Below are 23,731 nucleotides of genomic sequence, written 5' to 3'. Positions count from 1 at the left end.
GTTGTCCAGCATTCAAGTTTATGAATTATTTTTCTAATAAAATTTTCTTTACTGCTCTAAACATATCTACAAAGTCACATGGGAGAGGATTTCAAAAACATTAAATAAAATGAAAGCTGAAAAATTTGGAGTTGACATTCTAACAGGCGTCCCTTCACTGAGAATCAAGGGAGGTAAAGTTTGTGAAGGAACTTGAAATTTTGAGCACCCCTTGAAATGCAAAAATTGCTGGCATCCCACCTATCTTAACCATAATCTCCATGGTGTGCTATATATATTTACCAAAAGGCACCCTGGCTATTTTAGGAATGGAATTGAGGCAGGTTAGTAGAGGAAAGGAGGGAAGACAGCTGGTCAGAACAGAGCCACTGAGGCACCCCACGCCCACGCCAACTGCCTCCTCGAAACCCCGAGGGAAGGCCGCTGCTTGAGAACAGAGCTGCAACTGCTACCGCTGAAAAGCCCCCAAGACCCTGGTCACAGGTCCCATTTGAAACTGGTAAGGCCTCCCTATTGGGTCGCGGAAAGCTAACAGGTGAAGCTAGACAGGCAACCAATCAGGGCAGGAAAGAGCTGCGGTTCCTCCTTGATACGGGGAAAGGGGAGAAGGAAAGGCCTTGGAAAGGCCTACCTGGGGGCGCATTGCCTCTCTGCCTGGAGGAGGCCCCACGCTCAGTTTCTCAATAAACTCTTTCCCAGCCTCCTAAACCTGGCGTCTCACCCTGTCGCACACCCACACCCATGTCTCAGGTGCATACCTTACCTCTTTCTCTTTTCTCAATAAACATTTTTACTTGCTTCATTAAACTGGCACATCTCTGAATTCTTTCTTGTGGTGAAGCCAAGAACCCAGAAACCCAAAGCGTTCCAGCAATAGAATGATATTCACAGGGTTTTTCATTTACTTGTACTTGCTAATTTTCCTTCACTAGACACACTGTTTGTGTACTATGGATAAAGATAATGTTATAGAAGTTAACATTTATATACAAATTGAGCTTTGAAGAAAAAGCAAAAACTGCAAACTCTTGTCAAATTATAAAGTGGGATTATGTATATTTAAACATTCTTTTAGTCTCTATTTTTTTTTATTATTTATTCCTCTCCCCTTCCCCCCCCCCACCCCTATTATCTGCTCTCTCTGCCAATTCACTGTGTGTTCCTCTGTGTCGCCTGCATTCTTATCAGCGGCACTGGCAATCTGCTTCTCTTTCTGTTGGATCATCCTGCTGCATCAGCTCTCCGTGTGTGCCGCGCCATTCCTGGGCAGGCTGTGCTCTTTTCGCGCTGGGCGGCTCTCCTTACAGGGCGCACTCCTTGAGCATGGGACTCCCCTATGCGGGGGACACCCCTGTGTGGCAGGGCACTCCTTGCGCGCATCAGCACTGTGCGTGGGCCAGCTCACCACATGGGTCAGGAGGCCCTGGGTTTGAACGCTGGGCCTCCCGTGTGGTAGGCCGACACTCTATCAGTTGAGCCAAATCTGCTTCCCCTTTTAGACTCTTCTAAAGCTTATTTAGTAATAAGACTGCCCCTCTCCCCTGCCCCCCCCCCCAGAAATACATGTGTACAAGGTACTGACCCCACCCCCTGGCAAGGATAAAACAGGAACTCTCCTCCCTCTACTTTGTCCCTGCTCCTGGGTGCCCCAGCCTCCACCAGAAAACCTCCAACACCTAACTGCAAGCATGGCCCATCCCAGCACCCCTCCCTGGGACCAGAGAGAAAAAGCAGGGAGGCAGCTGTTGCCAAGGTCACTTTATTGCATCCAGGACATATAAGGGACCAGTCCACCCCCAGCTCTAGCTCAATGGACTCTTCCTTCCATACCTCTGGGCCTTTGCACAGGATCTCCCCCACCCCACACTTTGGAATACCCTTCCTCTTCTGCAAACTCCTAGTCACTCTTCCTAGCCCAAGAACCTGAGGGTCTGGTGTGCACTGATTATCCCCTCCTCAGTGCTTCCTCTGACGATTCATCCTCCTATTAAACACTTCATCATCCCACATTGATCCACTCAGCCAAGCCTAAGGCCTGCCTCCAAGCAGAGACCCAGGAAACACTAAATGGATAGCTAAATTGTGAATGAGGGAACTGGGAGACTGGGAAAAGGGTAGGGGGGACGTCGAGGCCAGCTCAAGAGGGTTGGGGCTCATTGCCTGGGACTGATGGAGAGGCGTGGGGGCCTGGATGGAATCCATTTCAGCCTGGCACAGTCTTCTACCTCTGGGGACTGTTTGGAGCTCCAATACCCCAGGCTGGGGCTCAAGGGATGATAAGCTCCTGCACATAGTTTAAGCCTGCCCTAGGGTCCAGGCTCTAGCTGGCCCCCAGCCTCACCCCTAATGAGAAGCAATGGAGGGGAAGGGCAGGGAGGCCTGCACCTTTACCTCTTCCCCCTCCCAGGCCAGAGAGCCTTGGCAAGGCCCAGGAGTGGACCCCAGCAGCTCCTGGTCGATCCCAAACTCCAAGGACTGGCCGGTGCCATCCTTGGCAGCTGAGGCATGCGCAGAAAGTCACTGCAGGCCAGACACAGACAACTTCACCAGGCCTTGTTGCTGTGTGGAGCTAAGCCCGGGCCCCTGGGCCCCCCACTACAACTCCCTCCCCCCCAACTGCCAACCCCCCCACTTCATGTGGTCTTCCGATCAAGTTTGCGCCGCACCAGCTGGCTCAGAAGGAACGCGGTCAGGACACTGCTGCCCACAGTGAGCAGGAAGAGGCCGGAGAAGTTGTGGGGCCAGCGGGTGTGCAGCGGCTCATAGATGGACCGCCGGGCCTCATAGTCCAGCGCCACGGCCTCCAGCTGAGCCAGCGTACACAGCACCAGGAAGACATGGAAGAGCTGGTGGCCCTGCCCAAAGACGTGGCAGCTGCCGGGGAACCAGCGCTCAGGCAGGAAGGCCGAGAAGAAAGCAGCAGCCAGCAGGAAGAAGACGACCTGGCACTTATGGTAGAGGAGGGCCGGGTCGTCTGTGACAGGGTCGGGGGACACAAAGATGCGGTGCACCACGGGGCTGATGTCTAGCGCGTAGGCCAACGCCGAGGGCACCTCCTGGCAAGTGCGGCCCAGCAGGCCTGGCTTCTGGATGTACTTGTTGTAGCAAGAGCCAGTGCAGGAGAGCCAGGCGAGAAAGGCGGCCATGGGCAGGAAAATGGCCTGCACCCGGGCATGCCAGGCAGGCTCGATGGCGTAGTAGAAGTGTGCCAGGGCACTGCCAAACTGGTACACGGCCACGCCCACGTAGTCCAGGAAGAAGAAGCTGTAATGCCAAAACTCAGACTTGGCCTGCAGCAAGTGAGCCAAGGCACTGAGGGAGAGGTAGGTGAAGGAGGCAAGGACGATAATGAAGAGGGGCAGGGCATGTGGGTCTCCCCAGAAGTCCACGGTACCCACAAAGACGGCCAGCCTCAGCAGCAGCACCAGGGCTGCCAACAGATGGGTCCACACGTTCACCGCCTCGTTGTGCTGCTGGAACAGGGTGCGGAAGTAGAAGCGCCAGGTCCGGTGCAGCGGCCGGTAGCCCGCATAGATGTAAGGTTTCCAGAAGATGGGTGGCACTTCGGCTCGGTCCACCGTGAAGATAGGCTCTGGCTGCACAGGCAGCTGAGGTTCCTGGGGGAACAGCCGCAAGCTGGGCAGGAGGTGGCTAAGCTTCTGGGCCACTGCCATGGCCATGGCTGTGGGCCCGGGCAGGGAGCTGAGGAAAAAGGCCAGAGCAGGGTCAGTGGCCTGGAGTCCTCCCCCATCAGGAGCACTGTGGGGCTCGGATGCCCAGGTCCCCCTCCCTCCCCTCCAGCCTTATCCCTGCACTGGGTCAAAGACAAGCAGAAGCAACATGAGGGGAAGCTCAGCTCTGACCTCCTCGTAAGCAAGGAAGGATCTTGGTCTGCTTTGTTCCCGGGTGTATCTCAAGTTCCTAGAATAGTGCCTGATACATAGTAGGTGCTCAGTAAACATTTGAAGAACACATTAATTCATGACCACCACCCCCACACCCAAACTTCAGCAGCAGTCTCCTCACTGGGCTCCCTGCCTCAGTTGCTCCCATTCCAGTCAAGACTCCACACGGCAGCCCCAGCTGTTTTCTCTCCTGAAGTACAAATCTGGTCATGTTGAGCACATGATAGGGCGACAGGCTCTCTGAGCCCCTGTGTCTGTGCCCCCATCAGTGCTTATCTGGTGGCAGCAATGGCCTTTCTAACAGACCTGCTGCCTCTAACTTCAGCCCCTTCACAGTAGCCAGGGTCTCCCACTGACCTTTTACCCGGAATGATCTGGTCCCTGCTACGCTTTCCAGCCTTATTCCTCAACCATATTGCACTTTGAATCAGGCATACCCTCACCAAACCCCTGGGCCTACTGTTTCACATGTCTATAGCTCTGCACAAGCTGCTCCGTCATCAGAGACAGTTTCCTCATTTTGACTGGTAAACTCCTATTCATCCCTCAAAACCCATTTCTTCTGTGATGCCCCTGAACCTCCAATGCTGACCCTTCTACTTGAGTGCCTATCCTCAGATACTCATCCTTTGACCATTATAATACTTCTTATGGGCATTTAAATTTTTTACATGCTCATTGAGAACAGGTGGTTTGACTCATTATTTTGTGAACCACTGGTGGTTAGCACGTGGTTAGCACTCAGTGTTTGTTGAATACATAAAGGACATAACAGCATCCTAATAATACTTCAAACCCTTCAAGATCCTACTCAAAAAGCCACTTTCTTCCTGAAAGTTTCCAGATAACAACTGATCCTATAAAAACAGCCCTTTCCCCCAGTCCTGGCCCCATCCAGAAGTCCCCTTGCCCCCTTCCATCAACCCCTCCACTACCACCCTACCAGCAGCTCATGGCTGCTAATTCCAAATAAATCAAATCTATCCCCTCATACTGACATTCAAAGTCCCCATGACCTGCTCCCAACCTCACTTCCCACCTAACCCAAATGTCACCCTGTGTCAACTTCCTTTTCCTCCACTGACATCCTTTAAAGCCAGTATAAGCTGCCTCCCCCTTTCTCCCGACCTCTTAAGGCACCGATAAAGAGTTACATAATTTAGTATTTAAAACACATTCATTCGTTCATTTTGCAAACACTGAGCCCCTTTTGTGCTTTAGTGCTGGGCCCAGGGGACGGCCGAGTAGAAAAGGATTCGACCCCTGCCTTCGCGAACTCCATGGTCTGGAAGAGGTTACAGACAGGAAAACAAATAAGAGGAAATAGCGACACAGTACTTGCTATGTGCCAGGCACTGTTGTAAGCACTTTATATTTAACGGACTCATGTAAAGCTTCATAACACCCTACGAGGTAGGTACTATCATTATTCCCATTTTCCAGATGAGGAAACTGAGATACAGAGAAGTTAGGTACCTGGCCCACCTATCTAGCTAGGAAGAGGCAGAAGCACAATCTGAAGTCATTCGGGTCTCTTAACCATTGCCCTAAACTTCCTCTTGCAAAACAAGGTGGCAAGTACTAGTAATCACTACTAATTACATAACGTTGTGCCTGGTACCAATTGCTTAATGCAGGGTTCTCACCATTCATTGTGTAATTTACTAATTCAAATACCTTGAAAAATTAGCACCTAACAGACAACTCTGCTCCCCCAAATAAATTCCCTTCAACAAGCTTATTGAACTCAGTGCCCAAGTTTTTGTTCATCTTTCAAAAACTTGGTTCACATTTATTGCAACTGCCACTGCACCAGGCACTGGACGAGGCAAGGAGATTCAAGGAGAAATAAAGCATTCATATTCTCTGCCTCCTCTGGCACCATGATCACTCCCAAAGTCACTCAAATAGTTCACACACAGTCTAAATTGGAAGCAGGGTGCTTGCAAAGCAAAGGCAGCCCCCAGGCCCGGTCGCCCTTCCTGCCCCTCCCCCATGCTACCTCCCACCCCACCCCTAGCCTGATTTGCATCCACAGGCTTCTGCGTTACAGTTCTGGAGTCAGCCCTGGTCCCCGGCTTAATGTGTTCTGTGGGGACACAGGACTTAATGGGGACTGGGACGGGGCAGGACAGGACTCTTCTTCTGTCCTGTCCCCCTGGTATCAGGTTAGGGAAGCAGACCTTGCTGATGGACTAATGGGGCCACTCCCGCCCAGAGCTCAAGCACTCGTCTGGCCACCTTGCTGGCTGGTGAGCCAACACAGGATTTCTTCCCCTCCCAAAGAGACCGGCCTTGGCCTCAACAGTTCACCTTCCTCCCTTGCCCACAACTTTGTCTTCCCAATTCACAACGTCAGGGGGGCAGCACAGGCGTCTGGGGGCATCTGAGGGTGGCTGAGGCAGCTGTCTTGTTTTACACTGAGGAAGCCAGCGCCCAAAGGCGGGAAGAGCCTTCCCAGAAGGCGGGATCCAGCCAGGGTTCCATTCCACTAGGACGGAAGGGAGAAAGGGCACAAGGAAACGCGCGGTGCCCTGTGGGCACCTAGTGCCCGGGTCCCTGTGACCTGTTAAGCTCAGACCAATGCTCCATAGTCCATTCTTAGAACTTTCCAAGGAATATCAGCACATTGAAGGCTTTGAGAAGTACTGCAGTAAAGCCTGCTTAGCTTTATTTAACTCACATTGCCAAGCTATGTGAGCTTTCCCGGTAATGACAAAGCCAGCTGAAATGGAATGTTTACTATACGTGCATCACTTTACAGCCCTGTTGCACTTCATTCTCCTAACTAGCCTGTGAGCTAGGTATTATAATGCCCATTTCGTTGATGAGAATACTGACATTCAAAGAGGTTAAGGCCCTTACCCACGATTACAGAGAGAGCACTGGAGCTAGGGTTTGGACCCAGGCGCTCACTCCTTTCCACCCTGCTGCTGCCCTTCCTCCCGTAACACAGCTTCTTTGAGAAATGCTGGCCTAGACGCAGGCAAGCAGATTCCTTCTCACAAACTATTTGCTTAGGCTTCCAGCAGCTGACTCTCATCCAGGTAACTCAGTCTTCCGCAGCTCCCCATCTCCTCTGCACCAGTGAAGCCCCGGCCCCGGCTACCTCCTCCCCTGGGTGATTCCTCTCATTCACAACCCTGCCCTCTCCAAGACTCAGTGGGCTCGAAGAACAGAAGCCGAAGGCAGCATACCAGGATGGCACAGTCCCCGCCGCCACATTTCCTGGACACCTCAGCCAGAGGCCCCATCCATCGAAATACACTTGTTGATTCAGATTCAGTTCTCATCTCCTGACTCCATGGAAAGGAGCCCAGAATCCAGAGGGACGGAGGGAGCGGGGACAGGGGCCAGGCACCAGCAGGATGAGGGTGGGTGTCCCCTGGGTGGTCTGCCCAGCAGGGTGCCAGGCCCTACCTGTTCCAGGCAGCCCAGCCCAGGACACCGCCCTGGGTCCCCTCCAAGCCTCCCAAATTGCACTGGTTACCTTGGGGGGGTTCTCGAGCCTGGGGCTGATGACTTCTGCTGTGGGACTAGGCAAATTCACCAGATGCCAAGCACTGGGTGGCACTTCCACAGGTGAGGGTCACTAGAGGCGGGGCTTCCAGGGATGAGGTGTCCTGTGTGATGTCACCAGAGGGTGGGGCTAAAGACAGCCCCTCACACCCCTCCTCTTCACCCCCTTACCACACCCACATTGAGCAAGTCCAGGCTGAACTGGGTGCCCTCCTGGCCAAGCCTCGGCTGTGCGAGGAAGCTCAGCTCCTCATGGACAGACACTGAGGGCTGGCTGACAGCAGCAGCACATGTGGTTCTTCACCCAAGATCACACAGCAAGGTGAGGCCAAAGCTGAGCTGGACCAGGTGGCCAGAGTCTTACTGATGGATTCCAGGGAACCTGGGCTCATTTCTGTCCCCTATTCAATGGGAAGAGGGATGGGAGGGAAAAAAAGAACAAAGGAGAAAGCAGACATTATAAAGGCTCGTGAAGTAGAAGGACTTCAGATTTGGACAAACCAGGTTTTAAATCTTGACTCCATCACATACCAGCTGTGTGACCTTAGGCAAGTAACTCACCTTCTCTGATCCTCATCTGTAGAATGGAAATAATATCTACCTTATAGGTTGCTGCAAAGATTAAATTTATTAGTAGAAATTCAGTCCTCTTTTAGACCACAATATCTGATTCCATTGGAGTTAAGGACCTCAGAAGTTAATTGTGTCTTTTTAAAAGTCTATCTTATCCCTGAGGGTGCATTTAAGGGGCCAGGGAAATTCAACTGGTGTTTGAAATTCTCAGAACACTGAAATGATTTAAAAATTCAATTGTTGTCAGCAAAGACTATTCAGAGTAATTCCTCTGGATTCACAGGGCCCTGAAAATTGGCACTCGCTCACAGGTCCAAGAGAGGTGACCTACTACTTTTGGCTTCCATTTGTAATGAAAACCATGATCAGAATGAAATAAGCAACTTAAAGGAACTCTTCCATGGAGTGTAGATTCACAACTGCTCTGAGAACGGCAAGAGCCAGGGGGAGGAAAGCAGGCCCAGGCAGGTCGACTGAGCTGGCTACGGTCACGGGGGCGGGACACAGGGACGGGGACTGAGGACTGAGAGGGGCATCCTCCCACCAAGGGGCAGAGGCAGCACCAGTCCCAAGAGGCAAGGCTGGGTCCGTATCAAACAGGAGCCAAAACGCTGGGCCCTGGGCCATCCACCAGGTGCAGCAGCCCCCGAGAATCCACCAAACCCCTTGGCCTCTCACCTCCCCAGGCCTCTGGGGGCTGCCAGGGGATCCCACCAGGGTCCTCGAAGCCTGCAGGCTTGAGGCCAGCGCCGTGGGGTGCATGGGGCCACCTCCTTCCCTTCTCCACCCCAGGGGCTCAGCCGCCCCGGCTTTTGCAGAGAGAGCCCTTCCCAAGCCCCAGCAGCGCTAGTTCAGCTGTTCCAGGGTCCCTAACTGGGCCCCTCCCATCACCCAGTTCCCGGCACCCACACAGCTCCTTGCCCCAGGTTCTCATCTAGTTTCCTCCTCTAGGGGTGGCAGGGAGAGCCCTCCCTGTCCTCCTCCAGGACGCCACTGCCTCCCCGCCCAGCTCTCCCCCTCCGCTCCCTTCCCTCACACACGGGCTCCCCCTCCACTCCCCTCCCCTTCTGCAGCTTCCGCTTTCCCCAGCCCGGCTCCCCTCCCCTCCTGCTCTCACACCCACCCCAGAAGCGCCCTTCCCGCCCTCTTCCCCGGACTGGGTGCCTCACCCTTCATCCTCGACCTCCCACGCCAAGGTACCCCCCTCGCTCCCAGACTCCCCCTCCCCGCCCTTCCTCCTCCCGCTCTCCTCGGGGTGCTCTCCTCTCCTGTGCCCCCTCCTTCCTGCTCCTCTCCCCCTCAGCTGGGCTTCCCTCCAGCCCCCCCCAGGGCTCCCGCCCCAGCGACGCTCCCCAGCTAGCCCTCCAACTCCTCGCCCCGCGCGCCCCGCCCCCAGCCCCGCGCGGAGCCCCGCACCCGCGCCCCGCCGCGCCCCACGTCGGGCCTCCAGCCCCGCGCGCCCCCTTCCCCAGCAAACCTGAGGCGGCCCCAGCCCGAGCAGAGCGGCGGGAAGCTGCGCGGCGCCGCCGTGCGCTCAGCCCGCAGCCCGCGGGGCGGAAGGGCCGCGGCCCCGCCCAGGGCCGGAGGCGGGGCAGCGCCCCCCCCGCCCCCCCCACCTCCACTAACAAGTGTTGCCCGCGGAGGCGGCACAGCCTCGGGGGTTCCCGGGGACACTGTGCAGACAGAGAACTGGAGTGGGGAGAGCAGGGGTGGTGGCGCCTGTCCGGGGGCCGCGGGACCCCAGCGCGGTTCCCACCTGCGCGCGCTGGAACCCCGGGCTCCAGGTTCTGGGCCTGGTGGCCTGGGAGGCGGCAGCGGGGGGTTGCCGAGTGGCAGGGGGAGGACGTTTCCCAGTTAGAGCCAGGGCCCCTGCCCCCACACAGCTGCTTCTGGCCTAGATAAGCCTGCCCTTCCCCCCTTCACTTCTCGGCCTGGGGTGCCCCGGCTCCACCCCGAGGCACCAGTGTCTTGCTCAAGCTCCCACCAGCGGGGCAAGGACTTTATTAACCCACTTTGCAAAATGGAGAGCTGAGGTGACACAGAACTCTTGAGCCTCAGGCACTCCTGCTGAGCAGGGTGTGATGGCCCCCATTTTATGGAGAGAAACACTGAGGCCCAGAGGGGAGAAAAGGTGTGTCCCAGGTCACACAGCTCCAGACGAATTCAGGCTCTGGCAAGACCATCCAGACGTGCTTGGAGGAGAGTAGCCACTTATCTATGATATTTGGCTGTAGATATAATGTTTGAGAACTGAATGATATAATTAATTAATTAAAGTAATGGCGGCAGACCCTTTAGGAGCACTTGCCATATGCCAGGCCAGTTGCAAAGCCCTGTGAGGGGGTTCTGTCATTAACTCAGTTTGTGGATGAGGAAACAGGCTCCGGAGGCTGCCACTGCCCCAGGCCACCCAGTAACAGGCAGGCCCTGGGGCCAAGCTGGACTCCTGTGAAGGAGTGAAGCTGCTGAGGCCAGGACACTCCCTTCCTGGCCCCGTCCTTTCCCCAGGTGAAGGGGCAGATGGGCTCCAGCCCAGGCAGGGCAGCCCCAGGGGCAGCAGAGGGCCCCAGTTCCCTGCCTCCCCCAGCTCAGGCTGGGCAGTCTGCCAGAGTCTTGGCCGCCTGGATGGGGCCGGATGATTCCACTGCTCCAGGAGCCCAGACCCCTGTCGAGCTTTCAGCTCAGCGCCCTGGAAAGGGCACCTGTCGGGGAACCCGAGCATCATCTGGCTGCTCTACCAGGTCCAGGGACGAGGAGGAGGGTCTCCAGGGAAACTGGGTTCCTGGGCAGGCGTAAAGCAAGCGCCTTGAAAAGAGTCAAAAGGCCTCAGAAGTCAGGCTCAGTGCTGGGAGACGGTCAGGAAGGGCGTCTGCAGAAGCAGAGAGAGAGTAAAGGTGAGATGCCCGAGATGTCCTCAGCGTCTTCTCCTCCCCTAAATAAAGTCAGGCCTTCACTGGAGGCGGCAAAGCAGGGACGCACATGGGTGTTTTCTCCTGGGTTCACATCTTAGCCCTCCCACTTAGCAGCAGTGTCACCCTGGGCCAGTGAGGTAAATCTCTCTGGACATCAGTCTCTTGACTCTAAAACAGGGTAATAATATCTGCTACATAGGATTGGCAGGAGGAGGAGATGAAGTAATACATGTAAAGTATTTACAGTGCTTGGTATGTAGTAACTGCTGACTAAATGCTGACTTAGTGTGCTGACCACAGCCACCTCCCCAGCATCCGCCAGTGGGCTCTCTGAAACTGTGGGAGCCCACATAGCCTGCTGGCTTAGGTGCAGACTAGAAATGCAGGCAGGTAACACACCGGTGCTGTCCTCACCCAGGGGAGAATTGAAGCCAGTGGATAAAGCTCCAGCCTCCTGTCTAAAGGAAGAAAACCCGCGGCGGCCTGCCAACTGCATGTCAGGCTTCCGAAAAGCAGCGGCCTCAAGTGGCTTACCCACTTTCCCTGTCTCACTCTCCTCTCTCCTTCCTTCTGCTGCCTTGGATCAATTCCCAAACAAACTACCTGGACGGCTCTGTCTCAGGTTCTGCTCTGGAGGGAAACAAGGCCAACATGGGAACGGACTTTGGCCCAGTGGTTAGGGCGTCCGTCTACCATATGGGAGGTCCGCGGTTCAAGCCCCGGGCCTCCTTGACCCGTGTGGAGCTGGCCATGCGCAGCGCTGATGCGCGCAAGGAGTGCCGTGCCACGCAAGGGTGTCCCCCGCGTGGGGGAGCCCCACGCGCAAGGAGTGCGCATGTGAGGAGAGCCGCCCAGCGTGAAAAGAAAGAGCAGCCTGCCCAGGAATGGCACCGCCCACACTTCCCGTGCCGCTGACAACAACAGAAGCGGACAAAGAAACAAGACGCAGCAAATAGACACCAAGAACAGACAACCAGGGGAGGGGGGGAAATTAAATAAATAAATAAATCTTTAAAAAAAAAAAAAAAAAAAACAAGGCCAACAAATCCAGGACAGCCCTCCCCAAACAAGAAAAAGTTGACTTTAAGCGCCTGCCAAGCCTGGAGAACGTCGTTACCAGCTCAAGGCCGTGCCAGTTCAGTAAGAGCTTTCCTGACTCAGCAACCTCCCTGCCTCCCTCCGGTGACAGCCCTGGAGGGGAAAGAGTGGGAGAAGGTGGGAAGCACATAGGACAGAAAGAGAGAGCCCCCATGCCCTCCTTGCCTACTCTAGACTCAAAGATGCCAACACTTTGCCACCTCATAACATTGGCACTTGATGTTCCTTCTGCCTGGAACAGGCTGCGTAATTTGTGAGGCCCAGGGCAAAATGAAAATGCAGGCCCTCATTTAAAAAAAAAAAAAAAGAATTTCATGATGGTGACAGTAGAGCATTAAACCAAGCATGGGGTCTTCTAAGTGCAAGTCCTGCATGAGCCTGCAGAGAACTCTTCACTGATTTAAATTGTTTCCAGTCTTTTGCTTGTAAACAGTGATGTAATGAAGGACTTTGCACCCATGTCATACCACCTGTGTGCAAGGATATTTATAAAATGAAGTCCTAGAAGTACAATTATTAGGTCAAGGGGGATTTTGATATATATAGTGCCAAATTGTTCTTCTTGGGTTGGGTTAATTTACACTCCCCAAGTCATGACTGAGTGCCTCTTTCCCTAATCAACAGTGTATTATGGTGCTTGTTCCCCTTGCCAAGAGAACAGTCTTTACCAATCTGATAGGTGAAAAATGGAATCTCAATGTCCTTTTACTTCACATTTCTCTTTTTTATGAGTGAAGCTGAAAATCCATTTAAAACATTTAAAAGAGAAATAATCTACGCACAATCCCCCCTCTAACACTCCAGCCAGCTTTAATTCCCTCGTTCTCATAAGGTTACTACCCATATTTAGCCATTGTTTTTCATAGTTTTAATCAGAGAAGACAGAGAGTTTAAGGTTCTGCTCTTTTGTTACATTCATTTCTTCAATAAATATTTACCCATGGTAATGGTTAAGCTAATATGTCAACTCGGCCAGGTAACGGTGCCAACTTGTCTGGTCAAGCAAGCTGGGTCGGTGTAATACAAGGGGATTTCATGGACTTTAACCATCAGTGAGTTGATTGCACAGATGTCTGGTTACATCTGTGTAACTATGTAATCAACTAAGGAGAGTGCCCTCAGCAATGAGTGCTCATCAGTTGAAGGCCTTAAAAGGGGAAGTGATTTCAGCATTCAGAGAGAGAAATGCCATCTCTTCTTCAGAGAGCCAGTGTCTCCTGGGAACTCATCAAGGACCTTCATCAGAGTTCCTGGTTTGCAGCCTGCGCTGCAGAATTTGGACTTGTGCGTCCCCGCGGTCACATGAGACAATTTTATAAAATCTCATACTATTTACAGGTATCTCCTATCAGTTCTATTTCCCTAGAGAACCTTGACTAATACACCCAGGTAGTCGTCAGGGTAAACTAGGGTATGCCACAGTAACAAAAAACTCCAATGTATCAGGGGTTTAAATCAGGATGTATTTCTTTGTCACTCCACGTGTTCTTTGGCAGTGGCTCCCCTCCACGTTGTCCACACTCTAGGACCCGGGCTGATGGAGCAGCCCCCAATCTGCTGCCAGCTGCCTCTGCAGAAGTTTCAAGAACGTGGTACTTCACATATTGGCTCTTAAAGTTTCTGCTTCAGGAGTGACATGTATGACATCCACTCAGGTTTCATTGGTTAAAGAAAGCCACGTGGCTACAACTAACTTCAAGGGAATGAGGAAGTGCAATCCCACCCTGAGGAGGAGAAACTATTTGGAGGACTGCCTTAGTGGTCACACACTGACCATCCAGTCTGTGCCAGGCCCTCTGTTTAGTCCTAGGAAAAAGGAGATGAATTTCCTGCCCTCAGCATTCTCCATGGTCCCATGTGATCAGAGTGATCTTTCTGGGGGAAACACATAACAATTGTTTTTAATAGCTGCAGAATATCCCGTCAGTAGAACAGACCATAATTTGCTCAATCCTATCTCAAATGTTGCAAATTGAGGGTGTTTTTATTTTCTCTTCTTTCCCCTTTTCTTTCAGTATTAAAATAACATTGCATTGGGAAACGGATATGGCTTAAGCTGTTGGGTGCCCACCTCCCACATGGGAGGTCCAGGGTTCAGTTTCCAGTGTCTCCTAAAGAAGACAAACAAAACAGTGAGCTGGCATGGCAAGCTAACGCAACGAGGAGACACAAAGGTGAGACACAACAAGAGACTCAATAAGCAGTGAGCAGATGTGGCTCAAACGATTGGGTGTCTCCCTCCCATGTAGGAGGTCCTGGGTTCGGTTCCCAGTGCCTTCTAAAAGAAGACGAGGGGAAGCAGACTTGGCCCAGTGGTTAGGGCGTTCGTCTACCACATGAGAGGTCAGCGGTTCAAAGTCTGGGCCTCCTTGGCCTGTGTGGAGCTGGCCCAGGCGTAGTGCTGATGCGCGCAAGGAGTGCCGTGCCACGCAGAGGTGTCCCCACGTAGGGGAGCCCTACTTGCAAGGAGTGCGCCCCATAAGGAGAGCCGCGCAGTGCAAAAGAAAGTGGAGCCTGCCCAGGAATGGCGCTGCACACATGGAGAGCTGACATAACAAAATGACACAACAAAAAGAAACACAGATTCCCGTGCTGCTGACAGTAACAGAAGTGGACAAAGAAGAACACGCAGCAAATAGACACAGAGAACAGACAACTGGTGGTGGGGGGGAGAGAAATAAATAAAAAAAAGATGAGCAGACACGCACAATGAACAGACAAGAGAGCAGACAGTGAGCAAAAACAGGTGGAGGGGAGGAGAAATAAATATTTTTTAAAAACATTGCACATAATCATATCAAAAAGAATAAAATCTTAAGAATAAGTTTAACAAAAGTAGTACAAGAATTATACACAGACAACTACAAATATTGGTGGAAGAAATTTTAAAAGAATCTAAGTAAATGGAGAGACAATCCATATTCACAGATTAAAAGATCCAATCTGTTAAGATGGCAATTCTCTCCAAATTAACCTATATATTCAATGCAATCTCTATCAAAATCTCAGCAGATTTTTTTTTTTCTGTACAAATTGACAAGTTACTCTTAAAATGTATATGAGGGAAGCGGACTTGGCCCAATGGATAGGGCGTCCGCCTACCACATGGGAGGTCCACGGTTCAAACGCTGGGCCTCCTTGACCCATGTGGAGCTGGCCCATGTGCAGTGCTGATGTGCACAAGGAGTGCTGTGCCACACATGGGTGTCCCCCGCGTAGGGGAGCCCCATTGCAAGGAGTGTACCCCATAAGGAGGGCCGCCCAGCGCGAAAGAAAGTGCAGCCTGCCCAAGAATGGCGCCGCACACATGGAGAGCTGACACAACAAGATGACGCAACAAAAAGAGACACATATTCCCGGTGCTGCTGATAAGGATGGAAGCAGTCGCAGAAGAGCACACAGCGAATGGACACAGAAAGCAGACAACTGAGGGGAGGGGGGGGAAGGGAGAGAAATAAATAAATAAGTAAATAAAAATAAATCTTAAAAAAAAAATGTATATGAAAATGCAAAGGACCCAAAATAGCCAAAACAATTTTGAAAACGAAGATCAAAGTTGGAAGACTTATACTTCCTGATTTCAAAATGTGCTATATAGTGCTTCTTAACCAAGACAAGGTGGTATGGGCATAAGAATAAACACATAGAGCAATAGAACAGAATTCAGAGTTCAGAATTAAACTCTTGCATTTATGGCAAATTAACTCCAAAAAGACAAGCCACAGACTGGAGAAAACATTTACAAGTCATATGTCTGATAAAGGACTCTTATCTAAAATATATATAAATTCAATAGATAAATAACCCAATTTTAAAATGGGCAAAAGGGTTAACTAGATAGTTCACCAAAGAAGATATACAAATGGCCAATAAGCACATGAAAAGATACTCAACATTATTAGTCATTAGGGAAATGCAAAACAAAACCACAGTGAGATCCTACTTCACACCCACTAGGATGGCTATAATAAAAAAGATGTAATAACAAGTATTTTTGAGGCTGTGAAGAAATTGTAACCTTTGTACACTTCTAGTAAGAATGTTCAATGTACAATGATGTGGCCACTTTGGAAAACTGGGAGTTTCTTAAAAAGGTAAAGATAAATTTACCATACAATCCCACCCCTAGAAATCTATCCAAGAAAAGTGAAAGCACACACCTACACAGAGACCTGTACATAAATGATCATAGCAGCATTATTCATAATATTATTCATAACAGTCAAAATGTGGAAACAACCCAAATATCCATCAACTGGAGAATGAATTAACAGAAAGTGGCCTACCCAAACAATAGACTGCCACTCACCAATAAAAAGGAATGAACCACAGCATGCTACAGCATGGCTGAATGCAGAAACATTATGCTAAGTGAGAGAAGCCAGATCCATTGATCCGAATGTCCAAAAAAGGCAAATCTATAGAGACGAACTAGATTAGTGGTTGCCTAAGGCTGGGGATGGGAATCGAAATGTGAAAATGGGCATAAGGGATCTCTTTGGGGTGACTAGAATGTTCTGAGATTATAGTGTAGTGATGGTTGCACAACCCTGTAAATTTACTTTAAAAAATCAGTAAAGTGTACACTTAACATGATGAATTTTATGGTTTGTAAATTATACATCACTAAAACTATTAATCGACATCTTTTTTTTTAAGATTTTATTTATTTCTCTCCCCTTCCCCTTCCCCACCCCTAGTTGTCTGCTCTCTGTGTCCATTCGCTGTGTGTTCTTCTGTGTCCGTTTGTATTCTTGTCAGTAGCACCAGGAATCTGTGTCTCTTTTTGTTGCATCATCTTGCCGCATCCGCTCTCCATGTGTGCAGTGCCACTCCTGGGCAGGCTGCACTTCTTTTGCACGGGGCGGCTCTCCTTGCACGTGGGGCTCCCCTACATGGGGGACACCCCTGCGTGGCAGGGCACTCCTTGTGCATATCAGCACTGAGCGTGGGCCAGCTCACCACGTGGGTCAGGAGGCTCTGGGTTTGAACCCTGGACCTCCCATGTGGTAGGCGGACGCTCTATCAGTTGAGCCAAATCCGCTTCCCTAATCAACATCTTTAAACAGCAAATTAAATTGTTTTTATTTCCTCACTGTCACGGTTAACTTCACAGGTCAACTAGGCTAGGTTATGGCGTCCAGTTGTTTGGTCAAGCAGGCACTACCTCGACTTTTACTATGGGGATATTTTGTAGATGGATTTGCGTGTATAGTTAGCGGATTATATCCACGCTGATTGTGTGTCCTCATTCAATCAGTGGAGGCCTTATAGGCAGAACTGAGCAGTTCAGAAGTAAGAAAGAAGAATTCCTGCCTCTACTTCAGTCAGTCAGCATCTCCTAGGGATTTCAACTACACCTTTGTCAGAGTATCCAAACTGCAGCCCTCACAGAATTTGGACTTGCCAATTTCCACAGCTGTGGAAATTTCTATAATAAACTTTTTGATATTTGCATAAATATGAATATAAATATAAATCCTCTTGCTTCTGTTTTCCTGGAGAACCTGACTAATACACTCTACGGAGAACACTTTTCAGACTCACCGCCTGACTTTAGACTGGCTGCCTGAGGCTTGCTAGCATTTGTCTTAGACTCAGGCTTGGGTAACTTCCATATTTCAGCTCAGAAACGACAGGCCTCAGTTCATTTTACAGACTGGCAAGTCGAGAGGGGCCCTTCCTAAACAGAGGCATGTCACAGCTAGAGAAACTGAGGCCGAGAGAATAAAAGGACCTTGCCAAGGCTGCTCGGGGCCCTTTAACTCCTCTGAAGACCCCTTCTGCCCTTGTCTCAGATGTCCCTGGAGCTTTGCCCTCTTGCATGTACAGGTGCATCTCATTTTCTAGGTTTTAAAAAGTCTCGTCTTGTTTGCTATCAAAATTTTCATCTTCTAGTCAGTCTAAATGGGAAATAGGTGAGAAAGGCGGGGGGTGAGGCAGTGAGGGTGGAGGCTCACATCAGCTTCCTCATTTCCACACCTCGCTCTCCCCCAGGCTGGCTCCCCCCGAGCTTGAGCCACAGGAGGAGGAAGGCCTCAAGGGTGGAAAAGGTCTTCTTTGGTGCCCTTGTAATAAGGCACCCCACCTCAGGGCACAGCAGATGATCAAATGCTGATTCTGCCCCCAGCAAGGCACTTCTGTGGGTTCCCAGGAGGACTCCCCACCTGGGAGAGCATTCCCAGGTAGGGTGGCCGCGCTCTCTGGCTGACCCCTTATGGCCTCCACCCTTGGTTTCTGCACCCTTTTTTCACCTCCAGTCTCTCTTGGGCACCTCCTTCCTAGAGATCCTACCTCCCACCCATGAAAACAGAGCAAGGGCAGTGGCTTCCAGAGCTCGTGGTTTGCAGGTCCTGTACATAAATTATGTAGCATGTCTGATCCATACAATAAACTGCAAAGTAGGCATTTTTACTAGCCCCACCTCACCCCCTATTTCACAATGCGTAAACTGAGGCCCAAACAGCAAGAAGACCTAGCTGCTATTAGAATCCAACTCTGCCTGACCCCAAAGCCCTTCTCTTTCTCCCACGTCAAGGATCTCTTGGCCAGACAGTTCATCAGCCGCAAGGTCGTTGCCACCACCAACAGCAAATATTTAGTGAGTACCTGGTAATGGTGAGACAGGTCAGACCAGGCAATCTACAGACTGGAGGCCCAGGGTTGGGCACAGGGAGGAGCAGGAGAGAAATAGAATTGTTCAGCCAGGGCCTGACCTTCTGCGGCCCAGGCCCATGAGTCTAGAACATAGATTTGGGGGAAAAAATCACCAGGCAATCTGCAGCCCTGGGGCCAGGGAGGTAGAGGAGGAGATGCCATTATTCAAGGCTTCAAGAAATTGCCAATGGAATCACCCAGAGATGATTATCATTATTTTTCAGGAGGTACCAGAGATTGAACCCAGGACCCTGTCATGGGAGGCGGGCACTCAACCACTTGAGCTACATCTGCTCCCAGAGATTATTTTTTAAAATGCTGATGCCTAGATACCACCCTCAAACATTCTGATTTAATTGGTATGGGGAGCAACCTGGGCATTGTGTGAAGATGTACCCACATCCTGGGAAGACCCGATGTTCCCAAATGGAGAATTGTGTCCCTCAAGAGAATCGGTGGCTCCCAATGGGTTAGGGCAGTCTAGTATGTCAAGCCCTCAGCATTGTTGCAAGTATCTGTAAATCTGGTCCCTCAGGTAGTGAAGACTGATTGTCACTGTGGGCCCCGAGGGGAGGGGAGAGGTAAAGAATAGATGGAAGCAGGGCAACTGGGGGCAATGGAAGTGCTCCACAAGATCATGTATGATATATATAGGACATGTTAATGTACACCAAAAATGTATACAAGTCTATAAGCTAAAATGTAAACCATAATGTAAAACATCAGGAAACTAAAAATTTAGAAATTTATAAAGTCTAAAATATAAACCATAATGTAAACCAAAATGGAAATATGTTTAAAAGCCATGTTTCAAAATCTGTACATCAGCTACAGCAAATGTAACATGGACATGTAAGAAGATCATTGTTGGGGAATGGAGAAAAGGTTTGATATTGGATATGTGGGAGTCCCCTATATTGCACATGTGAATTACTATGATCTAAAACTTTTTTGAAGACAAAAGTAAAAATTAGAAAAAAAAAGTTTTTTAAAAGCAAGAGATGTAGACACAGAGGAAGAAATGAAAGAAAGTGCCTCGCGCCTGTATGTACAGGGAAACACCTATTACAGTGATGAAAGGCAAAATGTTAAAAATAAATCTTTATAATATTGTTCATTTTTATTAATACACCAATTTATTTTTACTTTATCTTAGTATTTCTAAATTAGTATGTATACTTCTAGTCTTTAAACCCATCACTATATTTCATTTTCCTATTAATTGAATTTGGCAATATATTAGGCTTCATTGTTGAAGAAGTTTTGGACCTCAGAGAGGCAGGGGAGGAACATTGGTGTGGGATGTTATTGAAGGCGGGGCACATGGTTGGGAGGAAGTTCTCCAGGGTATGTATATAGGGTACATAAAAATGTTTAGATAAGAGTTACAAACTACAACTGAGGAGTGCTGAGTTCCTAGCCAGGGGAGCTCTATCACATTCCACAATGAAACAGCAACCATCCCCCAAGTGCCATGGCAAAGACCAACAAAGAAGGATTTTCCAACAATGAGCCCTTGATACTGATGACTATTTGTATGGCCCTGTGTGCCTGAAATATGAACTAGGCCTAGAGCTGCAGGGTGCCTAAGAGTTACCTCTTAAGAACCTCCATGTTGCTCAAATGTGCCATCTCTCTAAGCCAAACTCAGCATGTAAATGCATTACATTCCCCCCAGTGTGGGACATGACTCCCAGGGATGAGCCTCCCTGGCACTGAGGGATTACTAGCAAGCACCAGCTGGTGATGTAAATAGAAAAAGACCTTGAATGAAAGGGTCAACTCAGACCAGCAGAATACCTCAGTTCACATGTAGGATCATATGTTAAAACTGCTTTTTGACCTTGAATAAAAGGGGAGAAATAGAAAAGTCAAATGATTTATATGGCTAAGAGTCTTCAAAAAAGAGTCAGGAGGTCATCAGAGGGGTCACGCTTACCTACTCCTCAGGAGGACCCCAGAAACAGCCAAAGTGGATACAACCCCAGGTACTGGTTCTCCTGAGGGTTATAGAGACCCACAGGAATATAGTCATGGCAGATTACTCTGGAGCTCAGTACCATGTCAGTGGGCCCTACTTTGGAATTTGTGTCCCCAAGTGTGATAGAGTTGGATTCAGATGTGACCTTTCTACACATGCCTCTTCTGTCACTTTTAATGAACCTTTGTTTGGTGCTAGCATTGGTGTATACCCAGGAGACTCAAATCTCTGGACTGTCCATGTGCCAGCTAGGCCCTGAGACTTAGCAGAGTTGCATCTCCTACTCTCTGGTTCGTTGGACTTATGCAGGAGAGCTAACCGAGAGGTGAAGATGGTCAATCACCACACCAGGGAAATGAGAGTGCCTACAACTGCAAGCAGGAGAATTGTATCCATCATCCATGTAAAATCTAAGCACCCTCTCAATATAGAGGTGAGTGGACATCACCATCCCAGGGACCACAGAATGGAGGAATAAAATATGGATTAGAGAGGACTTACTGATATTCTGCTATAAAACTTTAGTGACTACTAATAGAAGAAATTGTATCATTGACAGGGAGAAAGTGGCCACAGTAGTTACACAGAGAGTGGGAAGAAGAGATATGATGAGGGGACACTTTTGGGACTTTGGAGTTGTCTTAAATGATATTGCAGGGTCAGATGCTGGACATTTATATCCTGCCATAACCCACTGAATGTACCGGGGGAGAGTGTGAACTACAGAGTATCCATGTGGTGCAGCAGTGCTCCAAAATGTGTTTGCCAAGTGCGATGAGTGTGCCACAATGATGTGGGAAGTTGTTAGTGTGGGAGGAGCGGGGTGGGGGGATGGGGGGTATTTGGGAACCTCTTATGTTTTTTATAATGTAACCTTTTTTGTGATGTGTGTATCTTCAAAAAAATATAATTTACAAAAATGATGGAGGTGGGGGAGTGGGGTGTGGGTTATATGGGATCCTCTTATGGTTTTTTGTTTTGTTTTGTTTTTTAATTTATTTCTCTCCCCTTCCCCCCCTACCCCGGTTGTCTGTTCTCTGTGTCCACTTGCTGCTTCTTTATTCGCTTCTGTTGTTGTCAGCGGCACTGGAATCTGTGTTTCTTCTTGCTGTGTCATCTTGTTGTGTCAGCTCTCCGTGTGTGCGGTGCCATTCCTGGGCAGGCTGCACTTTCTTTCGCGCTGGGCGGCTCTCCTTATGGGGTGCACTCCCTGCGCGTGGGGCTCCCCTACGCGGGGGACACCCCTATGTGGCACAGCACTCTTTGTGCACATCAGCACTGCGCATGGGCCAGCTTCACATGGGTCAAGGAGGCCTGGGGTTTGAACCGTGGACCTCCCATGTGGTGGACGGATGCCCTAATCACGGGGCCAAGCCCGCTGCCCTCTTATTTTTTAATGTAACGTTCTATGTGATCTATTAACTTTAATTTTAAAAATTTTATTGAAAAACAAAACTACTCTGGGGATGCTAAGGTGTAGGAAAGTTTGCAGCTAGGACAGGGGTTTGGTAAGGAGGCACAGGCAACTCTGGAGATCTGAAAGAGGAGGTCGCAGCAACAGAGGCTCAGGAAGCCTGAGGTTCTAGGGCAGGAAACTCAGGGCCTGAGGTACTGGACTGGTCCAACGTAGGCACTTGTGGCAGAGGGAGGCAGGACAGAAGGGGCAGGAGTAAGGGGGAATGGAAAGAATGAGGAATGGAAAAAATCCAGGCCAGCATAGTGAGTCTAAGTCCACGCTTTGTCACTGATTTCTGTGTGACCTTGGACAAATTGCTTCCCCTCTCTGGGCCTTGGTTTCGATTGAACTTGATGATAGTCAAAGATCCTCATGGCTCCAGCTTTTCAGGATGCCCCAACAGACTGGTCCCCTAGTGAGAAAAGCCCAGAGGGAGTGCCCAACCTATAGGTCTGTAAACAGACACTGCACTCCCAGAGCCCAGGCTGAGGGGCAGCCACAGATGTTCACAAGCAGCCTCACCCCTCCCGAGTTCCGGGCCACTCCATTTACACTGACAGACCTGGTTGGGTGGAAATTTCTCCTCAGCCCATCTAGCCCAACCCAGCCCAGGGAGCGTGGCTGTCCTCTCAGCTTCCAAGTGGAAATGTCCATCATGGAGCTAGAGACAGAGATCATGGCCAAGGCCGGGCAGGGGGAGGGGGGCAACGGCTACAGGCCACCCAGGGCTAGCAGGGGATCAGGACTCCTTCCTTCCATAAGTACTCACTGGGCCCTATTCCAGAGGTATGACCAGTACAGACACAGTCTCCACCCTCTTTAAGCATATCTTCTAGAAGAATGTGATGGTTTCAAGCTGTTATAGACCCCAGAAAAGGGTGCCCTTAGAGTTAGTTCCTTCCTGTGGGAATGGACCCCTTGTAAGCAGGACCTTTTGGTGTATAGGATCTTAAGATGTGATCCACCTCATACAGGGTGGGTCTTAATCTTCTCACTGGAGTCCTTTATGAGAAAATGAAATTCAAAGAGAGAAAGCCAGTGAAGCAAGAAGCTGAAAGCAACGAAACCGGGAAGAGAAGGGAGAACCCAGCAGATGCCACCACGTGCCTTGCCACATACAGAGGAGCCCGGGTTCACAGGCAGCCGGGAGATAGCACCATCACCTGATGATACCTTGATCTGGACATTTACTCGGCCTTGAAACTGTAAGCTTGTAAACCAATAAATTCCCATGGCTTACAGCCAACCCATTTTATGGTATCTGCTTGAGCAACTTCAGCAAACTAGAACGTAGGGGAAAGAGACTGTGTCTATATGAATTCCCTGGAGGAAAATGAAGGCGGGTGAGGAAATAGGGAAGGCCTTGCTGCTGAGAGGTAACCTCTGCGAGCCCATCAGAGGGCACAGAAGCAGAGCCCTGGCTGACAGGTCGAGGACGGCAGTGGGAGGAGAGATGGGGTAAGATCAGAGAAGACGGGGTTTTTGCCTCCAGGGGAGCCACCCTCTGTTTTCACTGCACCCACTGTGATTTCTCACTGTTCTGTGGGTCAGTACCAGGGTGCATGGTGGTAGCCCAATGAGCCTTTTCCGCTTCAGGACCAAGTTGAAGTGCCTGGGATCCCAGCCCCAA

At 50.3% G+C, this 23,731-nt stretch overlaps 1 protein-coding gene and 2 long non-coding RNA genes across 4 annotated transcripts; 2 read left to right on the top strand and 1 right to left on the bottom strand.

Moving 5' to 3' along the window:
- Nucleotides 1-1,743: 1,743 nt before the first annotated feature.
- On the bottom strand, nt 1,744-9,557 carry PAQR7 (progestin and adipoQ receptor family member 7). 2 transcript variants are annotated; one of them, XM_004450515.5, is made up of 3 exons: nt 9,475-9,555; nt 7,396-7,528; nt 1,744-3,702 (listed from the first exon to the last, which is right to left on the bottom strand). In XM_004450515.5, the coding sequence occupies exon 3, from the start codon at nt 3,678-3,680 to the stop codon at nt 2,634-2,636; it is 1,047 nt and encodes a 348-aa protein (XP_004450572.1). In that variant the 5' UTR covers nt 3,681-3,702; nt 7,396-7,528; nt 9,475-9,555; the 3' UTR covers nt 1,744-2,633. The 2 variants fall into 2 exon arrangements, with proteins under 2 accessions (XP_004450572.1, XP_004450573.1); XM_004450516.5 differs by lacking the exon at nt 7,396-7,528 and having other exon boundaries at nt 9,475-9,557.
- Nucleotides 7,681-23,343, top strand: LOC131279812 (uncharacterized). The gene is made up of 3 exons (XR_009187277.1): nt 7,681-7,746; nt 20,955-21,078; nt 23,076-23,343. It is a non-coding gene; the product is annotated as an uncharacterized lncRNA (long non-coding RNA).
- LOC131279813 (uncharacterized) lies at nt 9,114-20,957 on the top strand. The gene is made up of 3 exons (XR_009187278.2): nt 9,114-9,193; nt 14,023-14,181; nt 20,844-20,957. It is a non-coding gene; the product is annotated as an uncharacterized lncRNA (long non-coding RNA).
- Nucleotides 23,344-23,731: the final 388 nt, after the last annotated feature.

The sequence above is a fragment of the Dasypus novemcinctus genome, chromosome 9 (genome assembly GCF_030445035.2).
Source record: "Dasypus novemcinctus isolate mDasNov1 chromosome 9, mDasNov1.1.hap2, whole genome shotgun sequence".
In the NCBI taxonomy this organism is placed as follows: Eukaryota; Metazoa; Chordata; class Mammalia; order Cingulata; family Dasypodidae; genus Dasypus; species Dasypus novemcinctus.
This window is presented reverse-complemented; position numbering and strand designations above follow the sequence as displayed.

Excerpts from the sequence above, each read along its gene's own strand:
- PAQR7 (XM_004450516.5), bottom strand. The coding sequence starts at position 3,680 with ATGGCCATGGCAGTGGCCCAGAAGCTTAGCCACCTCCTGCCCAGCTTG.